This window comes from Chlorocebus sabaeus, chromosome 1, assembly GCF_047675955.1.
Source record: "Chlorocebus sabaeus isolate Y175 chromosome 1, mChlSab1.0.hap1, whole genome shotgun sequence".
Classification (NCBI taxonomy): Eukaryota; Metazoa; Chordata; class Mammalia; order Primates; family Cercopithecidae; genus Chlorocebus; species Chlorocebus sabaeus.
In genome coordinates this window covers 110,617,190-110,636,334 of record NC_132904.1, presented here as the reverse complement: position 1 = coordinate 110,636,334, position 19,145 = coordinate 110,617,190, and the positions used below count along the sequence as shown (strand labels likewise).

At 40.9% G+C, this 19,145-nt stretch overlaps 1 protein-coding gene across 2 annotated transcripts in view; it reads right to left on the bottom strand.

The window, feature by feature from the left end:
* Nucleotides 1–887: 887 nt before the first annotated feature.
* NNMT (nicotinamide N-methyltransferase) overlaps nucleotides 888–19,145 on the bottom strand; it is a 54,167-nt gene continuing 35,909 nt past the window's right edge. For both annotated transcript variants that reach the window (XM_008020943.3, XM_073021197.1), the window contains exons 3-5: nucleotides 17,124–17,407; nucleotides 15,665–15,872; nucleotides 888–1,359 (exon numbers count right to left, since the gene is read on the bottom strand). In XM_008020943.3, the coding sequence (XP_008019134.2) occupies nucleotides 927–1,359; nucleotides 15,665–15,872; nucleotides 17,124–17,277 (795 nt within the window). In that variant the 5' untranslated portion in view covers nucleotides 17,278–17,407 and the 3' untranslated portion in view covers nucleotides 888–926. The remainder of the gene's footprint in view (nucleotides 1,360–15,664; nucleotides 15,873–17,123; nucleotides 17,408–19,145) is intronic.

Below are 19,145 nucleotides of genomic sequence, written 5' to 3'. Positions count from 1 at the left end.
CCTCCCGGGCTTAAGCCATCCTCCCACCTCAGCCTCCTGAATAGCTGGGACCACAGGCATGTGCCACCACACCCAGCTAATTTTTTTGTATTTTTAGCACAGGCAGGGTTTTGCATGTTCCCCAGGTTGGTCTCAAACTCCTGAGCTCAAAGCAATCTGTCTGCCTCACCCAAAGTGCTGGGATTACAGGCATGAGCCACCGTGCCTGGCCACAATTCACTTTAATTCTCTTAACGAAAAGACTATTTTAATCTCATTTTATATTTATAGGTGAGGAAACTGAGGCACTGCAAGGTTATGTAACTTGCCTAATGAGAAGCAGCTAGTAAGTGGCAGAGTCTGAATTTGAAAACAGAGTGATCTTTGTAGCTCAAAAAATTTTTTGGATTGCTGGGATGAACAGAAATGCTGGACAGCTAGTCTCTGGCCCCTGAGGCCAGAGTGGAGTCTAGCAAACAGCTATACCCACAGGGCAGCCTGAACAACGGCAGAGGCCAGCGTTTGGTAGACTCTCCAGGAAGAAGGCAAGAGTTGAAGAACAGGAGAAGCCCATTCTTGGGAAAGAAGGAGACAGCAGCGCCCCCTAGGAAACTAACAGTGAATAACTGCAGACACTTCTCTGTAGGCAGGTATGGGCTTGAGCCCCTATAACTAGATGTTTAGGGAAGCGAGGTCTTCTTTTGTAAACACAGGCAATGAAGACTGGAATACCAATTGCTCATCTTTGGGTCCCACAGCACCAACATTTGTGTGCAGCACCAAGTGGTCAGTGGATTGTTTGTAGACTGACCTCTCCGTCCTGTCCTAAATGAACCAGCAGGCCCCAACCACTGAGCCTCTACTCAGCACATGACTTGGCAGTTAGAACCAAGTACTGAAGTCAACTGGACAGGTCAAAGGAATTGCTTTAATTGAGGTCACAGGCATCACAGGGATCTGCTCAGCTTCCTCCCCACCAGGGAGAAAAGTCCTTCATTGTTGGCCATGGTGGAAGAATAACTTTGTGAGATCACCTCAAACCATTCGATCGTGTAGCCAGCCTCTTTCACAGCAGCCTCTACAGCCTCCCGGCCCAGGGGGAGGCTGGAGAACTTCTGCTCGCCAATCATGTAGTAGCTGCTCTTCAGTGCGTCCATGATCACCAGGAAGCCCCCTGGCTTCAGTAGGCTGCCAAGGTTCCTGAGTGCCCTACGGTAGGTGGGGAGGTCTGGGCAGGCGGCATCCAGACACAGCGTGCTAAGCAGGCAGTCAGCCAGGGGTAAGGGGACAGCCCCCAGCGGCTGGCTCTGAGTCACGTCACACTTCAGCACCTGCTTCACCACCTGCCTCAACTTCTCCTCCTTCTCTGGACCCTTGACTCTGAAAAACACAAACCCACAAACATTGTTTTCCACTCCAGTCATGGGAAACCCAGATCTCTTGGGTCAAGGCTAAAAATGGCTGTATTGTCCCAGATGTGTATCCTTAGGGCCTCCTCTATTGGAAAAGGAGAGAAAGAAGAACCGAGGGGCCATTTTGGCATTTGAATGAGACCATACACCCTGAGCCATGTGAAATCTTTTTATAAAGTGAATAGTACGTGAAAATAATAATACCTAGCAGCCTGCCACTACCATGGACTTCCCTCCATGAAATGATTCCTCCTTCCCTGCTTAGCATAGCACTCACTTATACTATACTGGCTCATTTATTAGTATTTATTTGTAATTATTATTATACTTGTCCCATCTTCCAAACTGTAAGGTAGTGGCTACTTGACCCATACAGAACAAGTATCAATAACAAAGGGTTTCAAATGCTGTAACATTATCTTTGCAGTAGTTGCTGATCAATAAGAGTGGTGAGATCATCCATAGACCTTTTTAGGAACTATTGATCATTATCCCACAGCTGTGAACAGGGCACTCCTAGAGAGAAGAAAGCTACATTTCCCATTCTTAGATCCCCAAAAATATTGCAGATAGTATGTTTTCTGACAGAGATCATCTTTTTGGTAGCCTAGGCAGGAACCCTCTCCTTTTCTGCCAAATCAATGGCATGTTTTGGGTTTTTTGTTTTGTTTCTAGAGACAGGGTCTTGTTCTGTTGCACAGGATGGAGCGCAGTGGCACCATCATAGCTCACTGCAACCTCAGACTCCGGGGCGCAAGGGATCCTCTCACCTCAGTCTCCCAAAGCACTGGATTACAGTCATGCAACACCACTCTAGGCTAGTTTATTGTTTTATAGAGACAGGCTCTCCCTATGTTGCCCAGGCTGGTCTTGAACTTCTGGCCTCAAGTGATCCTTCCGCCGCCTCAGCCTCTCAAACTGTTGGAATTACAGGTATGAGCCACCACCACACCTGGCCCAGTGGTGATTCTCGAGAGAAAAATCAGTTAATAAAAGAATGAAAGAAGAGAAGGCAAGGGCAGGAGATGGGACAGAGTGGCTTGTATCCTGCTTGAATTTGTTACAGGAGGAAGAAAGGAACAAACAAATGATCAAAATTCAATAAACAGAGTGCACAAGAGAAACTGGAGAGCAGGGGTGGACAAAGGAGAAAGAAGTAGCAGAAGATCAGATAAGTGACAAAAGGGGAAGAAACACTGAGTGTGTTAAGGGCCCAGGCCCCAGAGCACTAAGAATAGGAGAGACCCCCAGGTATTGAGCTCTTGGAAGGAGTTAACCAGCAAAGCATTGTGGAGCAGACCCAGTCTCATGCTCTGGAAACGCACACTCCACCATCTGATGCACACTCCAGGAGAAGACGGCCACTTGGACATCAAGGCTTGACAGACAGCAGAGATGGCCCCACATTCCAGCAAGTGAGGGAGACTTTCACTGGGACCATTTCTAGTCATGAGGAAAAGTCAATGGTTTAAATAAAACTTGATTTGAGAGAGTGGACAGTAGACATGGGCATCTTAAATATTCACTTAAAATCTTAATCCTAGTGAATATAATCACTTCTTTGCAAACAGGCTTTATGCTTGCTATAATTTTCCATTTAAGAAGCTTAGCAATTAGCATATGAAAACATGCTCAACATTGTCAGTCATCAGAGAAATGCAAATCAAAACCATGAGATATCACTTCACATCACTGTGATGGCTATAATAAAAAAGACAGATAATATCAAGTGTTGGCAAGGATGTGCAGAAACTGGAACCTACATACACTGTTGCTGACAATGTAAAATAGTCCAGCTACTTTGGAAAACAGTCTGGCAGTTCCTTAAAAGGTTAAATATAGAGTCACCACATGACCCAGGAAATCTGTCTAGGTATATACCCAAGAGAAATGAAAACATATATCCGTACAAAAACTTGTAATGACTGTTTATAAATAGCCAAAAGGTGCGAACAATGCAACTGTCAACTTCTGAATAGGTAAATAAAATGTGATATACACATACAATGGAATATTTTTTGGCAACAAAAAGAAATGAAATTCTGACACATGCTATAACATGGATGGACCTTGAAGACATAGGTTACATGAAAAAAGCCAGAACCAAAAGGCCACATATTGTATGATTCCGTTTATATGAAATGTCCAGAAAAGGCAAAGCTACAGAGACTGAAAGCAGATCAGTGGTTGCCAGGAACTGAGGGATTTGGAGAGAAACGGGAGTGGCTGCTAACGGGTACAGGGTTTCTTTTGAGAATTATGAAAATGTTGTAAAATTGATGGTGACGAAGATTGCATAACTCTGAAAGTATACTAAAAACTAAATTTCACAATTTAAATGGGTACATTAATTGTACAGTATGTGAGTTATATCTCAATAAACTGTTATATTAAAAGAGAGAGAGAGATAAGCTTAGCAAGGTGTTGATTTCAGGGAATTTCTACCAACCACTAAACTGGTATCTACATAGAGAACAAAAATTATCCTTGGTTGGGTCTACCTGATCCTTTATCAAGGCTAGAAATGGTAGCAGGGTGACCACTTTGTCCTGATTTGTCTTGGATTTTCTAGTTTGAGCCCTGAAAAATCCCATATTCTAAGTCCCCCTTGCAGTCCTGGACAAAGCAGACAGTTAGTCATTCTAAGGTGGGAAACTAGTTACAAAGCTACCTCCCAGCCTTGATACAACATGGATGATTTGGTAGAACACTTTAAGAATAACAAAAAAAAAAAAATGATTTAACACTGTGGAAGTGTGTGAGAAACATGCATTTCAAAGGCAAACTAATCTAGAACAGAAAAACTTAAGTAACCTATCTGCACATAGGAATAATAATAAAGTGTACACCAAAAGGTAGAGTAGTGACAACATAATGTTTTGGGGGATGTGTTTCGGGATGATCCTCTATAACGGGAACATTGTGGGAATGTGTGTTTGATTACATCAGAAGCAGAACCAACCTCTGTGCCCTATTGTGTATTAAGCTATTTGAAACACTGAGTTACCACAGAACCAGAACTTGCCAGTCAGATGATGATGCAAATTGTTCCCAAACTGTGAGCCACACTGTGAAGTCTCCAAAGCTCACAGAGAATGTGCCAATTTGAGAGGGAAATTTGCTAGAAACACCCAGTGTCGTAGATCCCTGCTTGTCCTTGGACACACAGCAAACATTGGGGAAGTCAGTTGCCAAGGTAGCTGTGTAAAGCCTGCATACACTTCAGGGCAACGCAGGGAAATGGACTCACCGGAGACCCAGCCAATTACCACTTTGCCTCACATTTAGCTCATGGGGTGGGTAATAAACACACACCAGGAAAGTGCTATGCTGTTTTGCAGAAAGCTAACAGCGGCGTGGCCATTTCTTTAGTTCTAAAGATCTACCCTTTCACATGAAACAATATGCAAAAAAAGGCAGCCCTGTCCCCTGTAAATATGCATCTATAAAAGCCCGAGGGGTATGGGGAGGGAGGGAGGGAGGCAAGAAAGGATGAAGAGGAGAGTCCCGGGAAGAACCCTTTCTGAGAATGTCTTCCCACATTCCAGGTGAACTATCCTGAGATTTAGAGGCGGTTCCTCCTGCCTTCTCTCGGCAAAGCCAGCAGTGCATCAGAATCTCCCAGACAAGCTGTTTTTCATTGCTCTCGCACCCCCAAAGCCCCATCCCCAGAAGTTCCTGCAGGCTGTCCTGAGACAGAACCATCAAAACAGGTCAAGGAAATCAAGGCTAAGTAAGCTTGGAGGTCACTGTGAGAATTGTACGGGCAAGGAATAATCATTGGTGCACCTTCGATGCAGACCACACCCCACACGCGAATCAGGTGAATGATATTCTAGGAGGAAGAGTCTGAAAAGCAAAATGTGGGTATTCATGTATTTTTCAAATATGTTTTAAACCTCTATTATGTTACAGGAAATAGGCTGGGCACTGGGGCCACAAGGATGAACAAATGAGAAACAGATTCTAACCTGATGGAGATTGCAGACGAGTGGGTGGCAGGAGAAAGCATTAACCCAGTGATCACTCACAGAAGTGGAAATTAAAACTGACAAATGCAAGGAAGGAAAGGAGCGTGGCACTAATGGGGAGATGCTGGGAGCTCCCCTTGACCTAGAGAATCAGGAAAAGCTCCTCCAAAAAGGAGTCGGGCAAGCAGAGATATAGAGGATAAATAAGTAGGAGTTAACCAGACCAAAGCAAGCAGGGAGGGCAGGAGGAAATTCCAGTAAGAGGAAACCACAAGTGCAAAGGCCACGTGGAGGGAGGAAACACAGGAGGAGAGTGCCAGCGTAGCTGGATTGTGGGGAAACAGGTTGGCAGGAGCCAGACTAGGCAGGGCTTTGTGGACCATGACAGGAAGTTTGCTTTTCATTCCAAAAGCTCTGGAGAGTCACTAGGGAGCACTAAAGAGGAGAGTGACATGATCAGATTTACATTTTGAGAGGGTCACTTGGGCTGCAGGGCAGAGAAGAATTGAGTGGAGGGGCAAGAGTGGAAGTGGGAGGCCAGTCAGGAGGGAAACAGGGGTAGCTGGGACCAGATGATGGTAAACACGGGAAGAAATGGGTTACAGAGGAAGTCAGGAAGTAAAATGGACAGAGCTTGATGTTAAGTTACATGTGGAACATGACAGAGAGGGAAAGGACAAGATTGACTTCCAGGTTCTGGTTTGTCCAGTTTATTATATGATGGTGCCAATCAAGCAGGTAAGAATACCAGAAATAAAGCAGATCTGGAGCAGATCGTAACTCTGTTTTGGACACACTGAGTTTGAGGTGCTCTGAGACCTGTGAGTAGAAATGTTTACAACTGAGGAAAGAGTTAGTTGAAGGTTTTTTAACCTGCCCTGTGAATTTTCCCAGGGAGATAAGGTGGCAAGAGCACCTATTTAAGAGAGAGGCATCCTTGTAAAAGGCAGGAATGCTTCCCAGGTGTCACTGAAACAATCGTCGTGATCATCAAGATCCTGGTTTTGAAAAAGCATATCAATATCCTTTTGCAAGTTGTGAAAGTCCAGAGATGCTTTGGAATAGAGGTGGTTCACTAGTTTGTGGAACACACTTGGCACAACTCTGTTGATATTTGGACAACATACAAACATCTTCCAAATAGAAATGGAGGTCTTTGCACAGATAGCATTTACCTCAGAGAACTACCACCTCGACAGGAGCCCAGGGTTTCTTCTCTCAGGTATGCTGAGGTTAACAGGAGCATGCTACCTGACTTCAAACTATACTACAAGGCTACGATATGTACTTTAAATTTCACATGGAACCAAAAAAGAGCCCATATAGCCAAGGCAATCCTAAGCAAAAAGAACAAAGCTGGAGGCATCACGCTACCTGACTTTATACTACAAGGCTACAGTAACCAAAACAGCATGGTACTGGTACCAAAACAGAGATATAGATCAATGGAACAGAACATAGGCCTCAGAAATAACACCACACATCTACAACTATCTGATCTTTGACAAAGCTGACAAAAACAAGAAGTGGGGAAAGGATTCCCTATTTAATAAATGGTGTTGGAAAAACTGGCTAGCCATATACAGAAAACTGAAACTGGACCCCTTCCTTACACCTTATACAAAAATTAATTCAAGATGGATTAAAGTCTTAAATATTAGACCTAAAACCATAAAAATCCTAGAAGAAAACCTATGCAATACCATTCAGGCCATAGGCATGGTCAAGGACTTCATGACTAAAACACCAAAAGCAATAGCAACAAAAGCCAGAATTGAGAAAGGGGATCTAATTAAACTAAAGAGCTTCTTCACAGCAAAAGAAACTACCATCAGAGTGAACAGGCAACCTACAGAATGGGAGAAAAATTTTACAATCTACCCATCTGAGAAAGGGATAATATCCAGAATCTACAAAGAACTTAAACAAATTTACAAGAAAAAATCAAACAACCCTATCAAAAAGTGGGTGAAGGATATGAACAGACACTTCTCAAAAGAAGACATTTATGCAGCCAACGGATGCATGAAAAAATGCTCATCATCATTGGCCATCAGAGAAATGCAAATCAAAACCACAATGAGATACCATCTCACACCAGTTAGAATGGCAATCATTAAAAAGTCAGAAACAACAGGTGCTGGAGAGGATGTGGAGAAATAGGAACACTTTTACACTGTTGGTGGGACTATAAACTAGTTCAACCATTGTGGAAGACAGTGTGGCGATTCCTCAAGGATCTAGAACTAGAAATACCATTTGACCCAGCCATCCCATTACTGGGTATATACCCAAGAGATTATAAATCATGCTGCTATAAAGACACATGCACACGCATGTTTATTGCGGCACTATTCACAATAGCAAAGACCTGGAACCAACCCAAATGTCCATCAATGGCAGACTGAATTAAGAAAATGTGGCACATATACACCATGGAATACTATGCAGCCATAAAAAAGGATGAGTTCATGTCCTTTGTAGGGACGTGGATGAAGCTGGAAACCATCATTCTGAACAAACTATCACAAGCACAGAAAACCAAACACCTCATGTTCTCACTCATAGGTGGGAATTGAACAATGAGAACACCTGGACACAGGGTGGGGAACATCACACACCGGGGTTCAGGGAGGGGAGAGGGATAGTATTAGGAGATATACCTAATGTTAATGACGAGTTAATGGGTGCAATACACCAACATGGCATATGTACACATATGTAACAAACCTGCACGTTGTGCACATGTACCCTAGAACTTAAAGTATAATAAAAAAAAGAAAAAATGAGGAGGAGCCGCTCTCTACAGAGGCAACCAGGAGGTGCTCCAGGCCCTACCTGCTGTCCAGAAGGCCAAGGAAAATAGCTTGGATAGCACGCCTGCAGCTGATTCCCACCCACCTGTGTGTGTGTCCTGGCATACCTGGAGGGAAGCCCTGCTCCAGACACCAGTGCTTCTTCTACTGTAATGTGCATACCACCCTTAGCAGATATTACAGTGAAGGTTCTGATTCTGTAGGTAGCCAGTGGGGCCTGAGAGCCTGCGTTTCTAAAAGCTCCCACGTGTTGTCAAAACTACTAGTCCAGGGACCACAAGCCTAAGCTATGCATTCCAAGTTCCAGGAACCATAGGTTAAGTAATGCAGCTTCCACAGTTCCTTAAGGAAAGAGCTCATATTCCTCTGTTCATGGAATAAGCTTGAGTAGTTGTATCTTAGTGTTTGACTTTCTTACGACTTTGTTAGATAGTTGTAAAAATGAGGGTTATTTATTTTTATTATTATTTTTGAGACAGAGTGTCACTCTGCCAGCCAGTCTGGAATGTGACCACAGCTCACTGCAGCCTCGATCTCCCAAGCTCAAGTGATCCTCTCTCCTCAGCCTCCCCAGTAGCTGGGAATATGGGTGTGCACCACCATGGCCAGCTAATTTAAAATGAGTGGGATTTAAATGCAGAGGTAGAAGAACAGGAGACAGTGCATATGTCTTTGTCAGCCTTTAGCACAAGAAAAAGCTTCAGATAAAGAAGAAATCGCCTTGACGTCTTGAAGGAAATAGGTTGTAGGTTGATAAAGCTACTTGAAGATGCAGGAAAGACATGAGTTGCATAGGCTCACTATCATTCTCAAAATAATTAAAGCTACAGGATCTAGCACAAGGATAACGGTAAGAAAGCAGAAATTTACTGTCAAAAATGCAATTTCCAACAGAGTTATTGGGAAGGGACAGTGTCTCAAGAGCCAGTTGTTCCAAGCTGACAATTCAGGTGTAAGATAAACAATGCCTTTACTATCCTGTTAGATTGTAAGGGTTTATTTTTGAATGAGATGGAAAGGCCAGTGGTGGATACAGAAAGTGAGAACGAAGTTTCAAAAGCCTTCTTGACAGATGATTTGGACTTTGGAAAGGTGTGTTGTCTAACAATGACTGAAGACTTATTTATTTATTTATTTTTACAAAGTTTCCCTGAGATTCTACAAATCCTGGGGATTTCCTTATTTACTAAATAATTTTAGATATTATCTAAATTGTCATAGCTGCAATTGCTTGTAGTTAATATCAGTTTCATTCTGTGGAATCACATAGTCAACAGAAAAAAAAAGGTGTATGAAATTATTTTTATATTGAAGAATATAGCTCCACTTTGAAGGCTATAGCCAACATAAAATTCTAAGTCAGGGGTGTGCAGGTAAAAATGGCATATGAAAATAGGCTCTCACTGGCCTGAACAACAGAGCAAAACTCCCATCTCTACAAAAAATTAGCCAGCTACAGCAGTGTGGACTTGTAATCCCAGCTACCCAGGAGGCTGAGGTAGGAAGATTACCTGAGCCCAGGAAGTCAAGGTTACAGCGAGATCTCACCACTGCACTCCAGTGTAGGTGACAGAGCAAGACCCTGTCTCAAAAAAAATAGAATAACCTCTCTCAACTTCTTACTACATGTCAGAAAAAAATGGGGCAATATTTAAACAATTTTATGATTTTGTTCATGTGTAAGGATGACAAATACATTCTCATATATGCATGGACTTAGAAAACACATCACTGTGTGTTCTTCTTGAAACAAATATTTGAAGATCTATTCAGTTGACAGATGAATCAAAATTAAAGGCTCAATATCTAGAAAACTTGTATAAAATGAGCACCAAATATGTCCAAATAATTCTAAATTTGATTACAAACCAAAAGCAAATGTCCAAACTGATCTTGAAAGAAAATATAAAAGTAATACTTTAAATTATAATATTTGAACTTTAAAATCTCAGGTTTCAATAATAAATACTGGGAAGAGAAATGCCAGGCGACTTTGGGTATCAAAAATTGTTAAATTCCTCAAGTTAGCAGAGAGGAAAACAATTACTAACTTTTTACCTGACTTGATAAGTTAAGAGAATTTGTCTCCAACAGACCTGCATTATAAGTAATACTAAAATAAGTTCTTCAGGTAAAGGAAAATGACACCAAGCAGAAGAACAGATCCTGGGAATGGAATGAAAAACACTACAGAAGAAAGATATGTGGGTAAATATAAAAGATCTTAAACATATGCATAATATAGCCTTAGTTAGTTTGGGCTCCTGTAACAGGATACCATAGACTGGTGGCTTACAAACAACAGAAATTTATTTCCCACAATTCTAAAGGCTGGAAGTCTGAGATTAGGATGCCAGCCTGGTCAGGGTCTGATAAGGACACTTCTGGGCCACAGACAGCTGACTTCTTATTGTATCTTTATACGGCAGAAGGAGAGCTAGAGAGCTCTCTGGGGTTTCTTTTATAAGGGCACGAATTCCATGCATGAAGTCTCCACTTTCATGACCTAATGACCTCTCAAAGCCCTGACCTCTTAATACCATCATAAGGGGGTTAGGATTTCAACATATAAATTGGCAGAGAGGGATAAAAACATTCAGTACAAAATTCCTATGTTTTTTGTATATTGTTATATGCATTGTTTAAAACTGTATACTGACGTATGTGACTGTACTTAACACTATTCAACTAACACTTAAACATAGTAAACATAGTAAATTTTATTTTAAAAATCATAATTAAAAATAAGACAATAAAAATAAAAGCACTACTAACTAAAGCAAAACTAATAACAATATATGTATTATAGTATTAAACATAGAAATAAAATATATGGCAAGAACGTAAGGGCCAGGAAAGTCAGTTAAGGAAATTACACTGTTGGAATATTTTACATCCTTCATGAGACAGTAGATATGTCAAGGATGCATATTGCAATTTCTAGAAAAACCATACAAACTCACATAAGACACAGAAGAGGTTAATAGAGGAGATAAAAAAAAAGAAATATTAAAAATATGTACACTTATACTAAATGGAATACTAAAAATTACTGCATTCACCAAGGGAAAACTGGAAGAAAGACACAGGTGAACAACAATCAGATGGGACAGATAGAAAACATATACCAAGATGGTAGACTTAAATTCAACCCTGTAATATTAGTAATTACATTAAATGTAAACGGACTAAACAACCCAGTTACAGGCAGAAATTGTCAGTCTGGATTAAAAAGAGAAAACATAATCTGAAAACAGAAGGGTAGAAAAGGATGTGTAGATATATCATGTATATTAGTTATATATAACTGTAGGATAAATTATCCCCAAAATTTAGCAGCTAAAAATGACAAACATTTATTTCACTGTTTTGTGTGGTTCAACTGAGGGAAATTTGGTTCCAAGCTACTCCTCAGGATGAGAGAGGAGATAGACAGAATACCCAATAAAAAGCTGTCATTTCTTAAAAATTGATTTTGTTTTTTACAGCAACATTAGGTTCACTGCAAAATCAAGCAGAAGGCCTACATTGGCATATCATTATCACCCAAAGTCTATAATCTACATTAAGATTCACTCTTGGTATTGTACATTCCATGGATTTGGACAAATATATAATGACATGTGTCCACCATTATAGTATTGTATGGAGTAGTCTCACTGCCCTAAAAAATCCTCTATACTCCACCTCCCTCCCTGACCCCTGGCAACTGCTGATCTTCTTTACTTCTTCCCTAGTTTTGCTTTTTCCAGAATGTCATATAGTTGGAATCATACATGTGGCCTTTTAAGATTGGCTTCTTTTAATTAGTAATTGTATTTACATTTCCTCCACATCTTTTCGTGGCTTGATAGCTCATTTCTTTTTAGCACTGGATATAATTTCATTGTCTAAATGTACCACAGTTTATTTGTTCATTCACTTACTGAAAGATATCTTCGTTGCTTTCAATTTTTGGCAATTATGAATATAGCTACTATAAACATCTGTGTGCAGTTTTTTGTGTGGACATAAGTTTTTGACTTTTTGGGTTACATACCAAGGAGTGCAACTGCTAGATGGAATGGTTTTGCAAGGAATAGTCGAACTGTCTTCCAAAGTGGCTACACCATTTTTGATTCCCACAAACAATAAATGAGAGTTCCTGTTTCTCCACAGCCTCATCAGCATTTGGTGTTGTCAGTCTTCCGGATTCTGGCCTAGATCTAATAGTTTAGTGGTGCTGTAGTCCTTTTAAATTTAATATCACAATTGACGTCCCACCACTATGCTGCATTCTACCAAATTTGTCAGTACTGAATCACTAAATCCAGCGGATATTCTAGGGAAGGGGATTACCCAAAGGTGAAAATACTGACACAAGGATTATTGGGGGCCATCTTAGAGGCTGCCCACCACACCATGCAAAACAGCAAGCACAGGAAGGCTGATATAGCTATATTAACATCAGAAAAAGTAGACTTCAAGACAAATACATTACTGGAAATAAAGGGAGATACTTCACAATGGTAAAATGGTCAGTTCATCAAGTTCATCAAGAAGACATAACAATCTTAAAAATGTGTATAACAGAGCTAAAAACAAGTGTCAAAATGCATAAAGCAAACGTTGACAGAACTACAGGGAGCAAAGGATAAATCAACAATTATAGTTTGAGACATTAACACCTCTCTCTCAGTAATTGACAGAGAGAGTAAACAAAAGTCAGTAAGGATGTAGAGAATTTGAACAATACTATCAACTGCCCGATTTAGTTGATATCTATAGAAACTATACCTACAATTGAACAATATACACTCTTTTCAATGTAGAAAGCACATAGAACATTTACTGAGATAGACCATATGCAGAGCCACAAAATAAATCTCTGACTACAACAAAATTTAATTTGAAAGCAATAAAATAAGATATCTAGAAAAACCCCAATACTTTGGAAATTAAGCAGTATAATTCTAAATAATTCATGATCAAAGAAGAAATTACAAAGGAAATGAGACAGTATGCTGAATTTGAAAATAATAAAAACACCACATACAAGAATCATGAGATGCAGTTAAAACAGTGCTAAAGGAAATTTGCAGCATTAAATGCCTACATTAGAAGAAAGAGATATAGGCCGGGCGCGGTGGCTCACGCCTGTAATCCCAGCACTTTGGGAGGCGGGTGGATCACAAGGTCAGGAGATCAAGACCATGGTGAAACCCCGTCTCTAATAAAAAATAGAAAAAAATTAGCCGGGCACAGTGGTGGGCGCCTGTAGTCCTGGCTACTTGGGAGGCTGAGGCAGGAGAATGGCGTGAACCCGGGAGGCGGAGCTTGCAGTGAGCCGAGATTGCGCCACTGCACTCCAGCCTGGGTGACAGAGCGAGACTCCATCTCAAAAAAAAAAAAAAAAAAAAAAAAAAAGAAGAAGAAAGAGATATGTGAAATAAATGGTATAAGTTTCCAACTTAAGAAGCTAAAAGAAGAATTAAAAACAAGAAATTTTAGAAAGCTAGAAAAAAATTAAAACAAACTAGAAAAGAATTAAAATAAGTAGAAGAAAGAAAATTATCAAAAATAAGAGCAGAAACCAATGAAATAGAAAATGGACAGACAATAGAGAAAAATTAACAAAGCCAAACTTTGGTTCTTAGAAAAGATTAATAAAGTGATCAATCTGTAGAAAGGTTGATCAAGACAAAAGAAAGAAAACAAGACAAATTACCAATATCAAGAATGAAAGAGGAGAGATCACTACAGATCCTACAGACATAACAAAGTATTAAAAGGATATTGTAAAAAAAAAATGTCAATAAAGTTGACAACCAAGATGAAAATGACAAACTTCTTGAAAAATACCACTTACCAAAACAGACCAAAGAAGAAACAGAAAATCCAAGTAACCATTAAAGAAATACTATTTTTAATAAAGTCTTCTCTCACACAAACCTTCCAGATTCCCCTGGCTTCACTGGTGAATGCTATCAATCATTTCAGAAGGAAATTATACCAATAATACTCAAAGTCTTTCAGAAAAGAGAAGAGTGGAAATCACTCCCAACTCATTTTATGACTCCAGCATCATGCTGATATCAAAATTTGTGAAGCACACTAGAAGAAAATTATAGCTCAATATCCCTCATAAATACAGATGCAAAAATCCTTAACAGAAAATTAGAAAACCACATCCAGCAACACATAAAAAGAATAATACTTCATGACCAAGCAGTTTATGCCACATTGGTGTAACATTAAAAATCATCCAACGTAATTCACATTTTCAGAATACAGGAGGAAAATCATATGACCATCTTGATAAATGCAAACACATTTTGATAAAATTCAACATTTGATTAAAATTTCAAAAAAGCTAGGAATGCAGAACTGAGTCTGATAAAGAATACGAAAAACCAATAGTTAATATACTTAATGATAAATCACTGAACATTTTTTCTCCTAGAATATGGAACAAGGCACAGAGGTCTGCTGTCATCGTTTCTATTCAATACTGTATTGAAAGATTTTGCAAACATAATAAGGGCAGAGAAATTTTAAAAAAGTGTAAAGTTTGAATAGAAGAACAAAATCTATTTTTATTTGCAGATACTGTAATTGCATACATTTGTCTTTTTATGCAGTTTGCAAAGAAGTCCGTGGGGTCTCAGCAACATGCATAGCAGCAGAGAAATGTTGCTCCAGGAGCGAATGATCAGTTGGGGAATAGACTGGAGATTGTCAGACAATCAGCAAAAGATGGAGATGCATAAGGACCTGAGAAAGACAGTGAATCGCAGACGTGGCTACCTCTGGCTAATAGGCTATTGTCAATTTCCCGCGTTGGAAGAAATTAAAATTTACATGAACAAATGAGATTCATTTGCATAAATTTATTTGTAGATGTGGTAGAGTAAGATCTTGACCATTAGTTGTGAGTATATAAAGTCTACTTTCACGGATGGTGATTAATAAATTCTTCTCGAATAATTCCTTTATGTTGCTTACCTCAGTTTAAAAACCTAGTCAGCTTTTGGTTGTATCTGGTGATGTCAGCATTAGCCACACTCACAGCCAAGTTCTGTAGGCTTGGATGGCTACAACAGCATGACAGTGAGGTGAGGGACAAGCCCTGACATCCAAAAGCTGCTGGTGAGAAGCTGGGTTAGCCTTTTACTTGTAGCTGTCCTAAACCTAGGTCCCAAGGTACTTGACTGCACAGTGCTCTTGTCCCCACGTGCCTGGAAAGTTTGGGGGTTTACTCCTCTTTGCTCAGTATTCATTTCTTCCACCCTCTCCCTGTGTCTTCTGTTATTCTGGTGCACACATGCACGTGTACATACACAAATTTATAAACACGCACACATAGGCCTATCTCATCTCTCTTGCTCTCGCTCTCTCATTATGATTCATTCTCCATTTGGATTTCTCTTTGGTCCCTAACTGTTGCTTTTGCCAACCATCACTCAGGTACCTTCGAAAGCCAAGAAGTAGACACCAGTTTCTCTACCTGTTCCCTTCAAGATCACACACATAGGTCACCACTGGGGACCAGTCAAAGGCCTCTGGCTCTTTCTTCAGCCACTTCTCCAGCTCCTGCAGGTTCTGCTCTGAGTAGTCAGTGACGATGATCTCCTTAAAGGATTCACAAGCAGAAAGGAGCTGATAGATAGTGGGGCCAGAGCCGATGTCAATCAGCAGGTCTCCCTTCACACCATCTGGGTTAGCAGGATGAACAAAGAAGAGAAGTCAGGCATCTCATGGCAGTGGGCAGAGTCAAATTTACATTGTCTTCCCTGGGACTGTGCTGATGATCCTCAAAGACAGACGACTACTGTTCACAACTTTTCCCTCAAAATGTTTTTTTAAAACATCTTTTCTGGGCCAGGCACAGTGGCTCATGCCTATAGTCCCAGTACTCTGGAAGGCCAAGGCAGGAGGATCACTTGAGGCCTGGAGGATGAGACCAGCCTGGACAACATAGTGAGACCTCATCTCCACAAAAAATTTTACAAATTAGCTGGGCCTGGTGGGGTGCACCTGAAGACCTAGTTATTGGAGAGGCTGAGGCAGAAGGATCCCTTGAGTCCAGGAGTTCGAGACTATGATGAGCTGTGATCACATCCCTGTACTCCATCCAGCCTCGGCAACAGAGTGAGACCTACATCTCCAAAAACTAAAAATAAAAAATAAAAATCCCATATTTTCCCAAAATCCCTGTAATTTACATCATAGTGACAAAGAAAATACAAATATCAAAAACACTAAAAATATCTCACTTGAATTTTAAATAAAGCCCATCAGTTTGAAAAACCTCAAACATTAATACAATTTAAAGTCAAAAAGAAAAAGAAATCTTTTCATTTTTTATTCCCCAATCCAGGGTGGAGGTATGTTGCCAGGAATTTTAAGGTCTAGGAGAAGGTAAAAAAGATCTACTTCTGGTGTACAGACTGAACACCAGATCCAGACAGGCTGTTGCACGAAGAATGTAAAAACTATTAAGCAATACTTTCAAGGAAAGTTAATTTTAAAAAAATAAAATTGAGTTTATATAATGTATTTCTCCAAAAAGCACCAGTTCTTCATATATTGGGAGGTCTTTATCTGACGCATATTCACAGCATTCCCTTGAGTTAGGATCAGAAAAGGTACTGTTTTAGAATTTCCACTTAAGTGGCCCTTTGAGGCTAAAAGTCTCCCTCAAGTCGCCTAGCAAATCAAGGTAGATTCAGGACAGCACTCTGGCCCTCTAGTTTCCTTTTGCATGACTAAGTGAGACAGTAGATACAAAAGCACTTTGTAAACTGTGGAATCGCTACACCAATATTCGTTTTTATCCTAGTTAAATAAATGGGAATGCCAAAAGGGCTGTGACACAACAATGATAGACACAAAACCCAGTCATGCCCTGAGACTTTATCTATAGGACCCATGTTAGTGGGGAGACATGTGGACAACAGACTTACCTAGGCAGAATATCTTGAAAAGATTTTCCAGAAGGTGCTTAAGAATCTGGCTTTCTGCAGAGTGCCTAGACCCAAACTTATAATATTTTTCTAGGTAATCCCGAGGGTTAAAATGCCTTAGATAAGTGTCCTTGGAGGTGAAGCCTGATTCCATTGTGTCTCACTTCTGTGCCACTGGAGTGCTGCCCTCCTTCTGTCTCCTCCAGAGGCCAGGGAGTCACCCTGCAGAAGTTGTCTTCCTGAGTCTCAGGCTATCAGCATTTCTTCTGTCAGTTCAGCCCTTCCTTTAGAACAGATGTTTGGTTAAACACTAACAGAGAAATAGACCACAAATGTTCTGGCTGTTCTGGGAAGTGATGAAATTCCTGGAGAAGGGAGCCTAGGAGAACGGGGGTAGAGGGTATGGTAGAGGGAGGGCCATGAGCTGTATGCAATGCTTGCCCAAGGGGTGAAGGCCGGCCACCAGGGATTGTAGACCAGAGGGAGCACTTGGGCTCGTCAGGAAAATTATTTAATGCATAAGACCCCAAAGTTCAGAGAGACAGGACATCCCCTAACAAGCACCATCATTCTTCTTGGTCTTGCCATGATCCCCCCAGGAAAACGGGTCACAAAGAATGGTTTAAATTTAAACATGTAAAAGAAAGGGGGAAAAAAAAAGAGGGGAAAGATGAGGATAGGAAATGTATTCAGGGCTAAGGAATGTTGGCTGAAGAAGGAGTCTCAGATGAAGTCTGGAAAGAGTAATTTTAAAAGCCTGGATAAGGCTTTGTAAAGTCTAGTCCAGCCAAACATCCTTCATGCCCAGACCCCCTATCCATCCCTGCCCTAGGCTACTGCAGCTTCACCCACCACTGCCAAGACCCAGTGTCTGGCAAGTACCTCCTCCCTAAGCCTCCCCACTCCTTTCAGTCAATCCAAATCCTGACAGTTCTTTCAAAGTTAACTTTACGTCCTTTAAGAATTCTTTAAGGCTGGGTGCGGTGGCTCACGTCTGTAATCCCAACACTTTGGGAGGCCAAGGCGGGCGGATCACGAGGTCAGGAGACCGAGACCATCCTGGCTAACATGGTGAAACCCCGTCTCTACTAAAAATACAAAAAATTAGGCAGGTGTGGTGGCGGGCACCTGTAGTCCCAGCTACTCGGGAGGCTGAGGCAGGAGAATGGTGTGAAGCGGGGAGGCAGAGCTTGCAGTGAGCTGAGATGGCGCCATTGCACTCCAGCCTGGGCGACAGAGCGAGACTCCGTCTCAAAAAAAAAAAAAAGAATTATTTAAATCCCCTTTTCTGAATTCACTTTGAGATAGAGTAGGGGTGCGGCTTGGTTTCAGCTCACTCCCCACGAAAGCATTCTTTCATGCGTTCCCACTGATCACAAAACCCACACCACTACCTCACTGACGACATGTCCACCAGTCATCCTTTTACTTAATTCCAGGAACTGGCCTTAGGAGATAACCAATGTTGCAGGGTGTCCCACCTCGGGAAGGTATGCTGAGCAATTGATTTACAGCCTTGTTGCCACTGGCCAGACCATCAGGTGGCCCATTCCTCAAGATAACCATTGCAACCAGGTAATGCTGACCTGCATACCCTACTCCTCATGTGCTTTGCCCAGCAGCACACCCTACCTCTGACGTCAATTCCTGTGCTTTGCCTAATAAAAAAATCCCTACCGGTTATTTTCAAGGAGTCAGCAAGCCAGATAATTCTCTCTCTCTTTTGTTGTCTCCCTTATGCCAAGGCATAAGTTCCAGTAAAGCGTGTTTGGGAAGACTATTGGCCTTGTGTCAATTTCTATACACTGAGAGCCAAAAAAACCCATGGTCAGTGACATTGTGGCCTTAGAATTTGTTCTACCCAGCCAGGCACTTGGTTTTTTTTTTTTCTTTTTTCTTTTTTCTTTTCTCTCTCTCTCTCTTTTTTTTTTTTTGGTTGCTATTTATTTTTCTTTTTAAAAACTTTTTGTGGGTACATAGTAGGTGTATATATTTATGGGTTACATGAGATATTCTGATAGA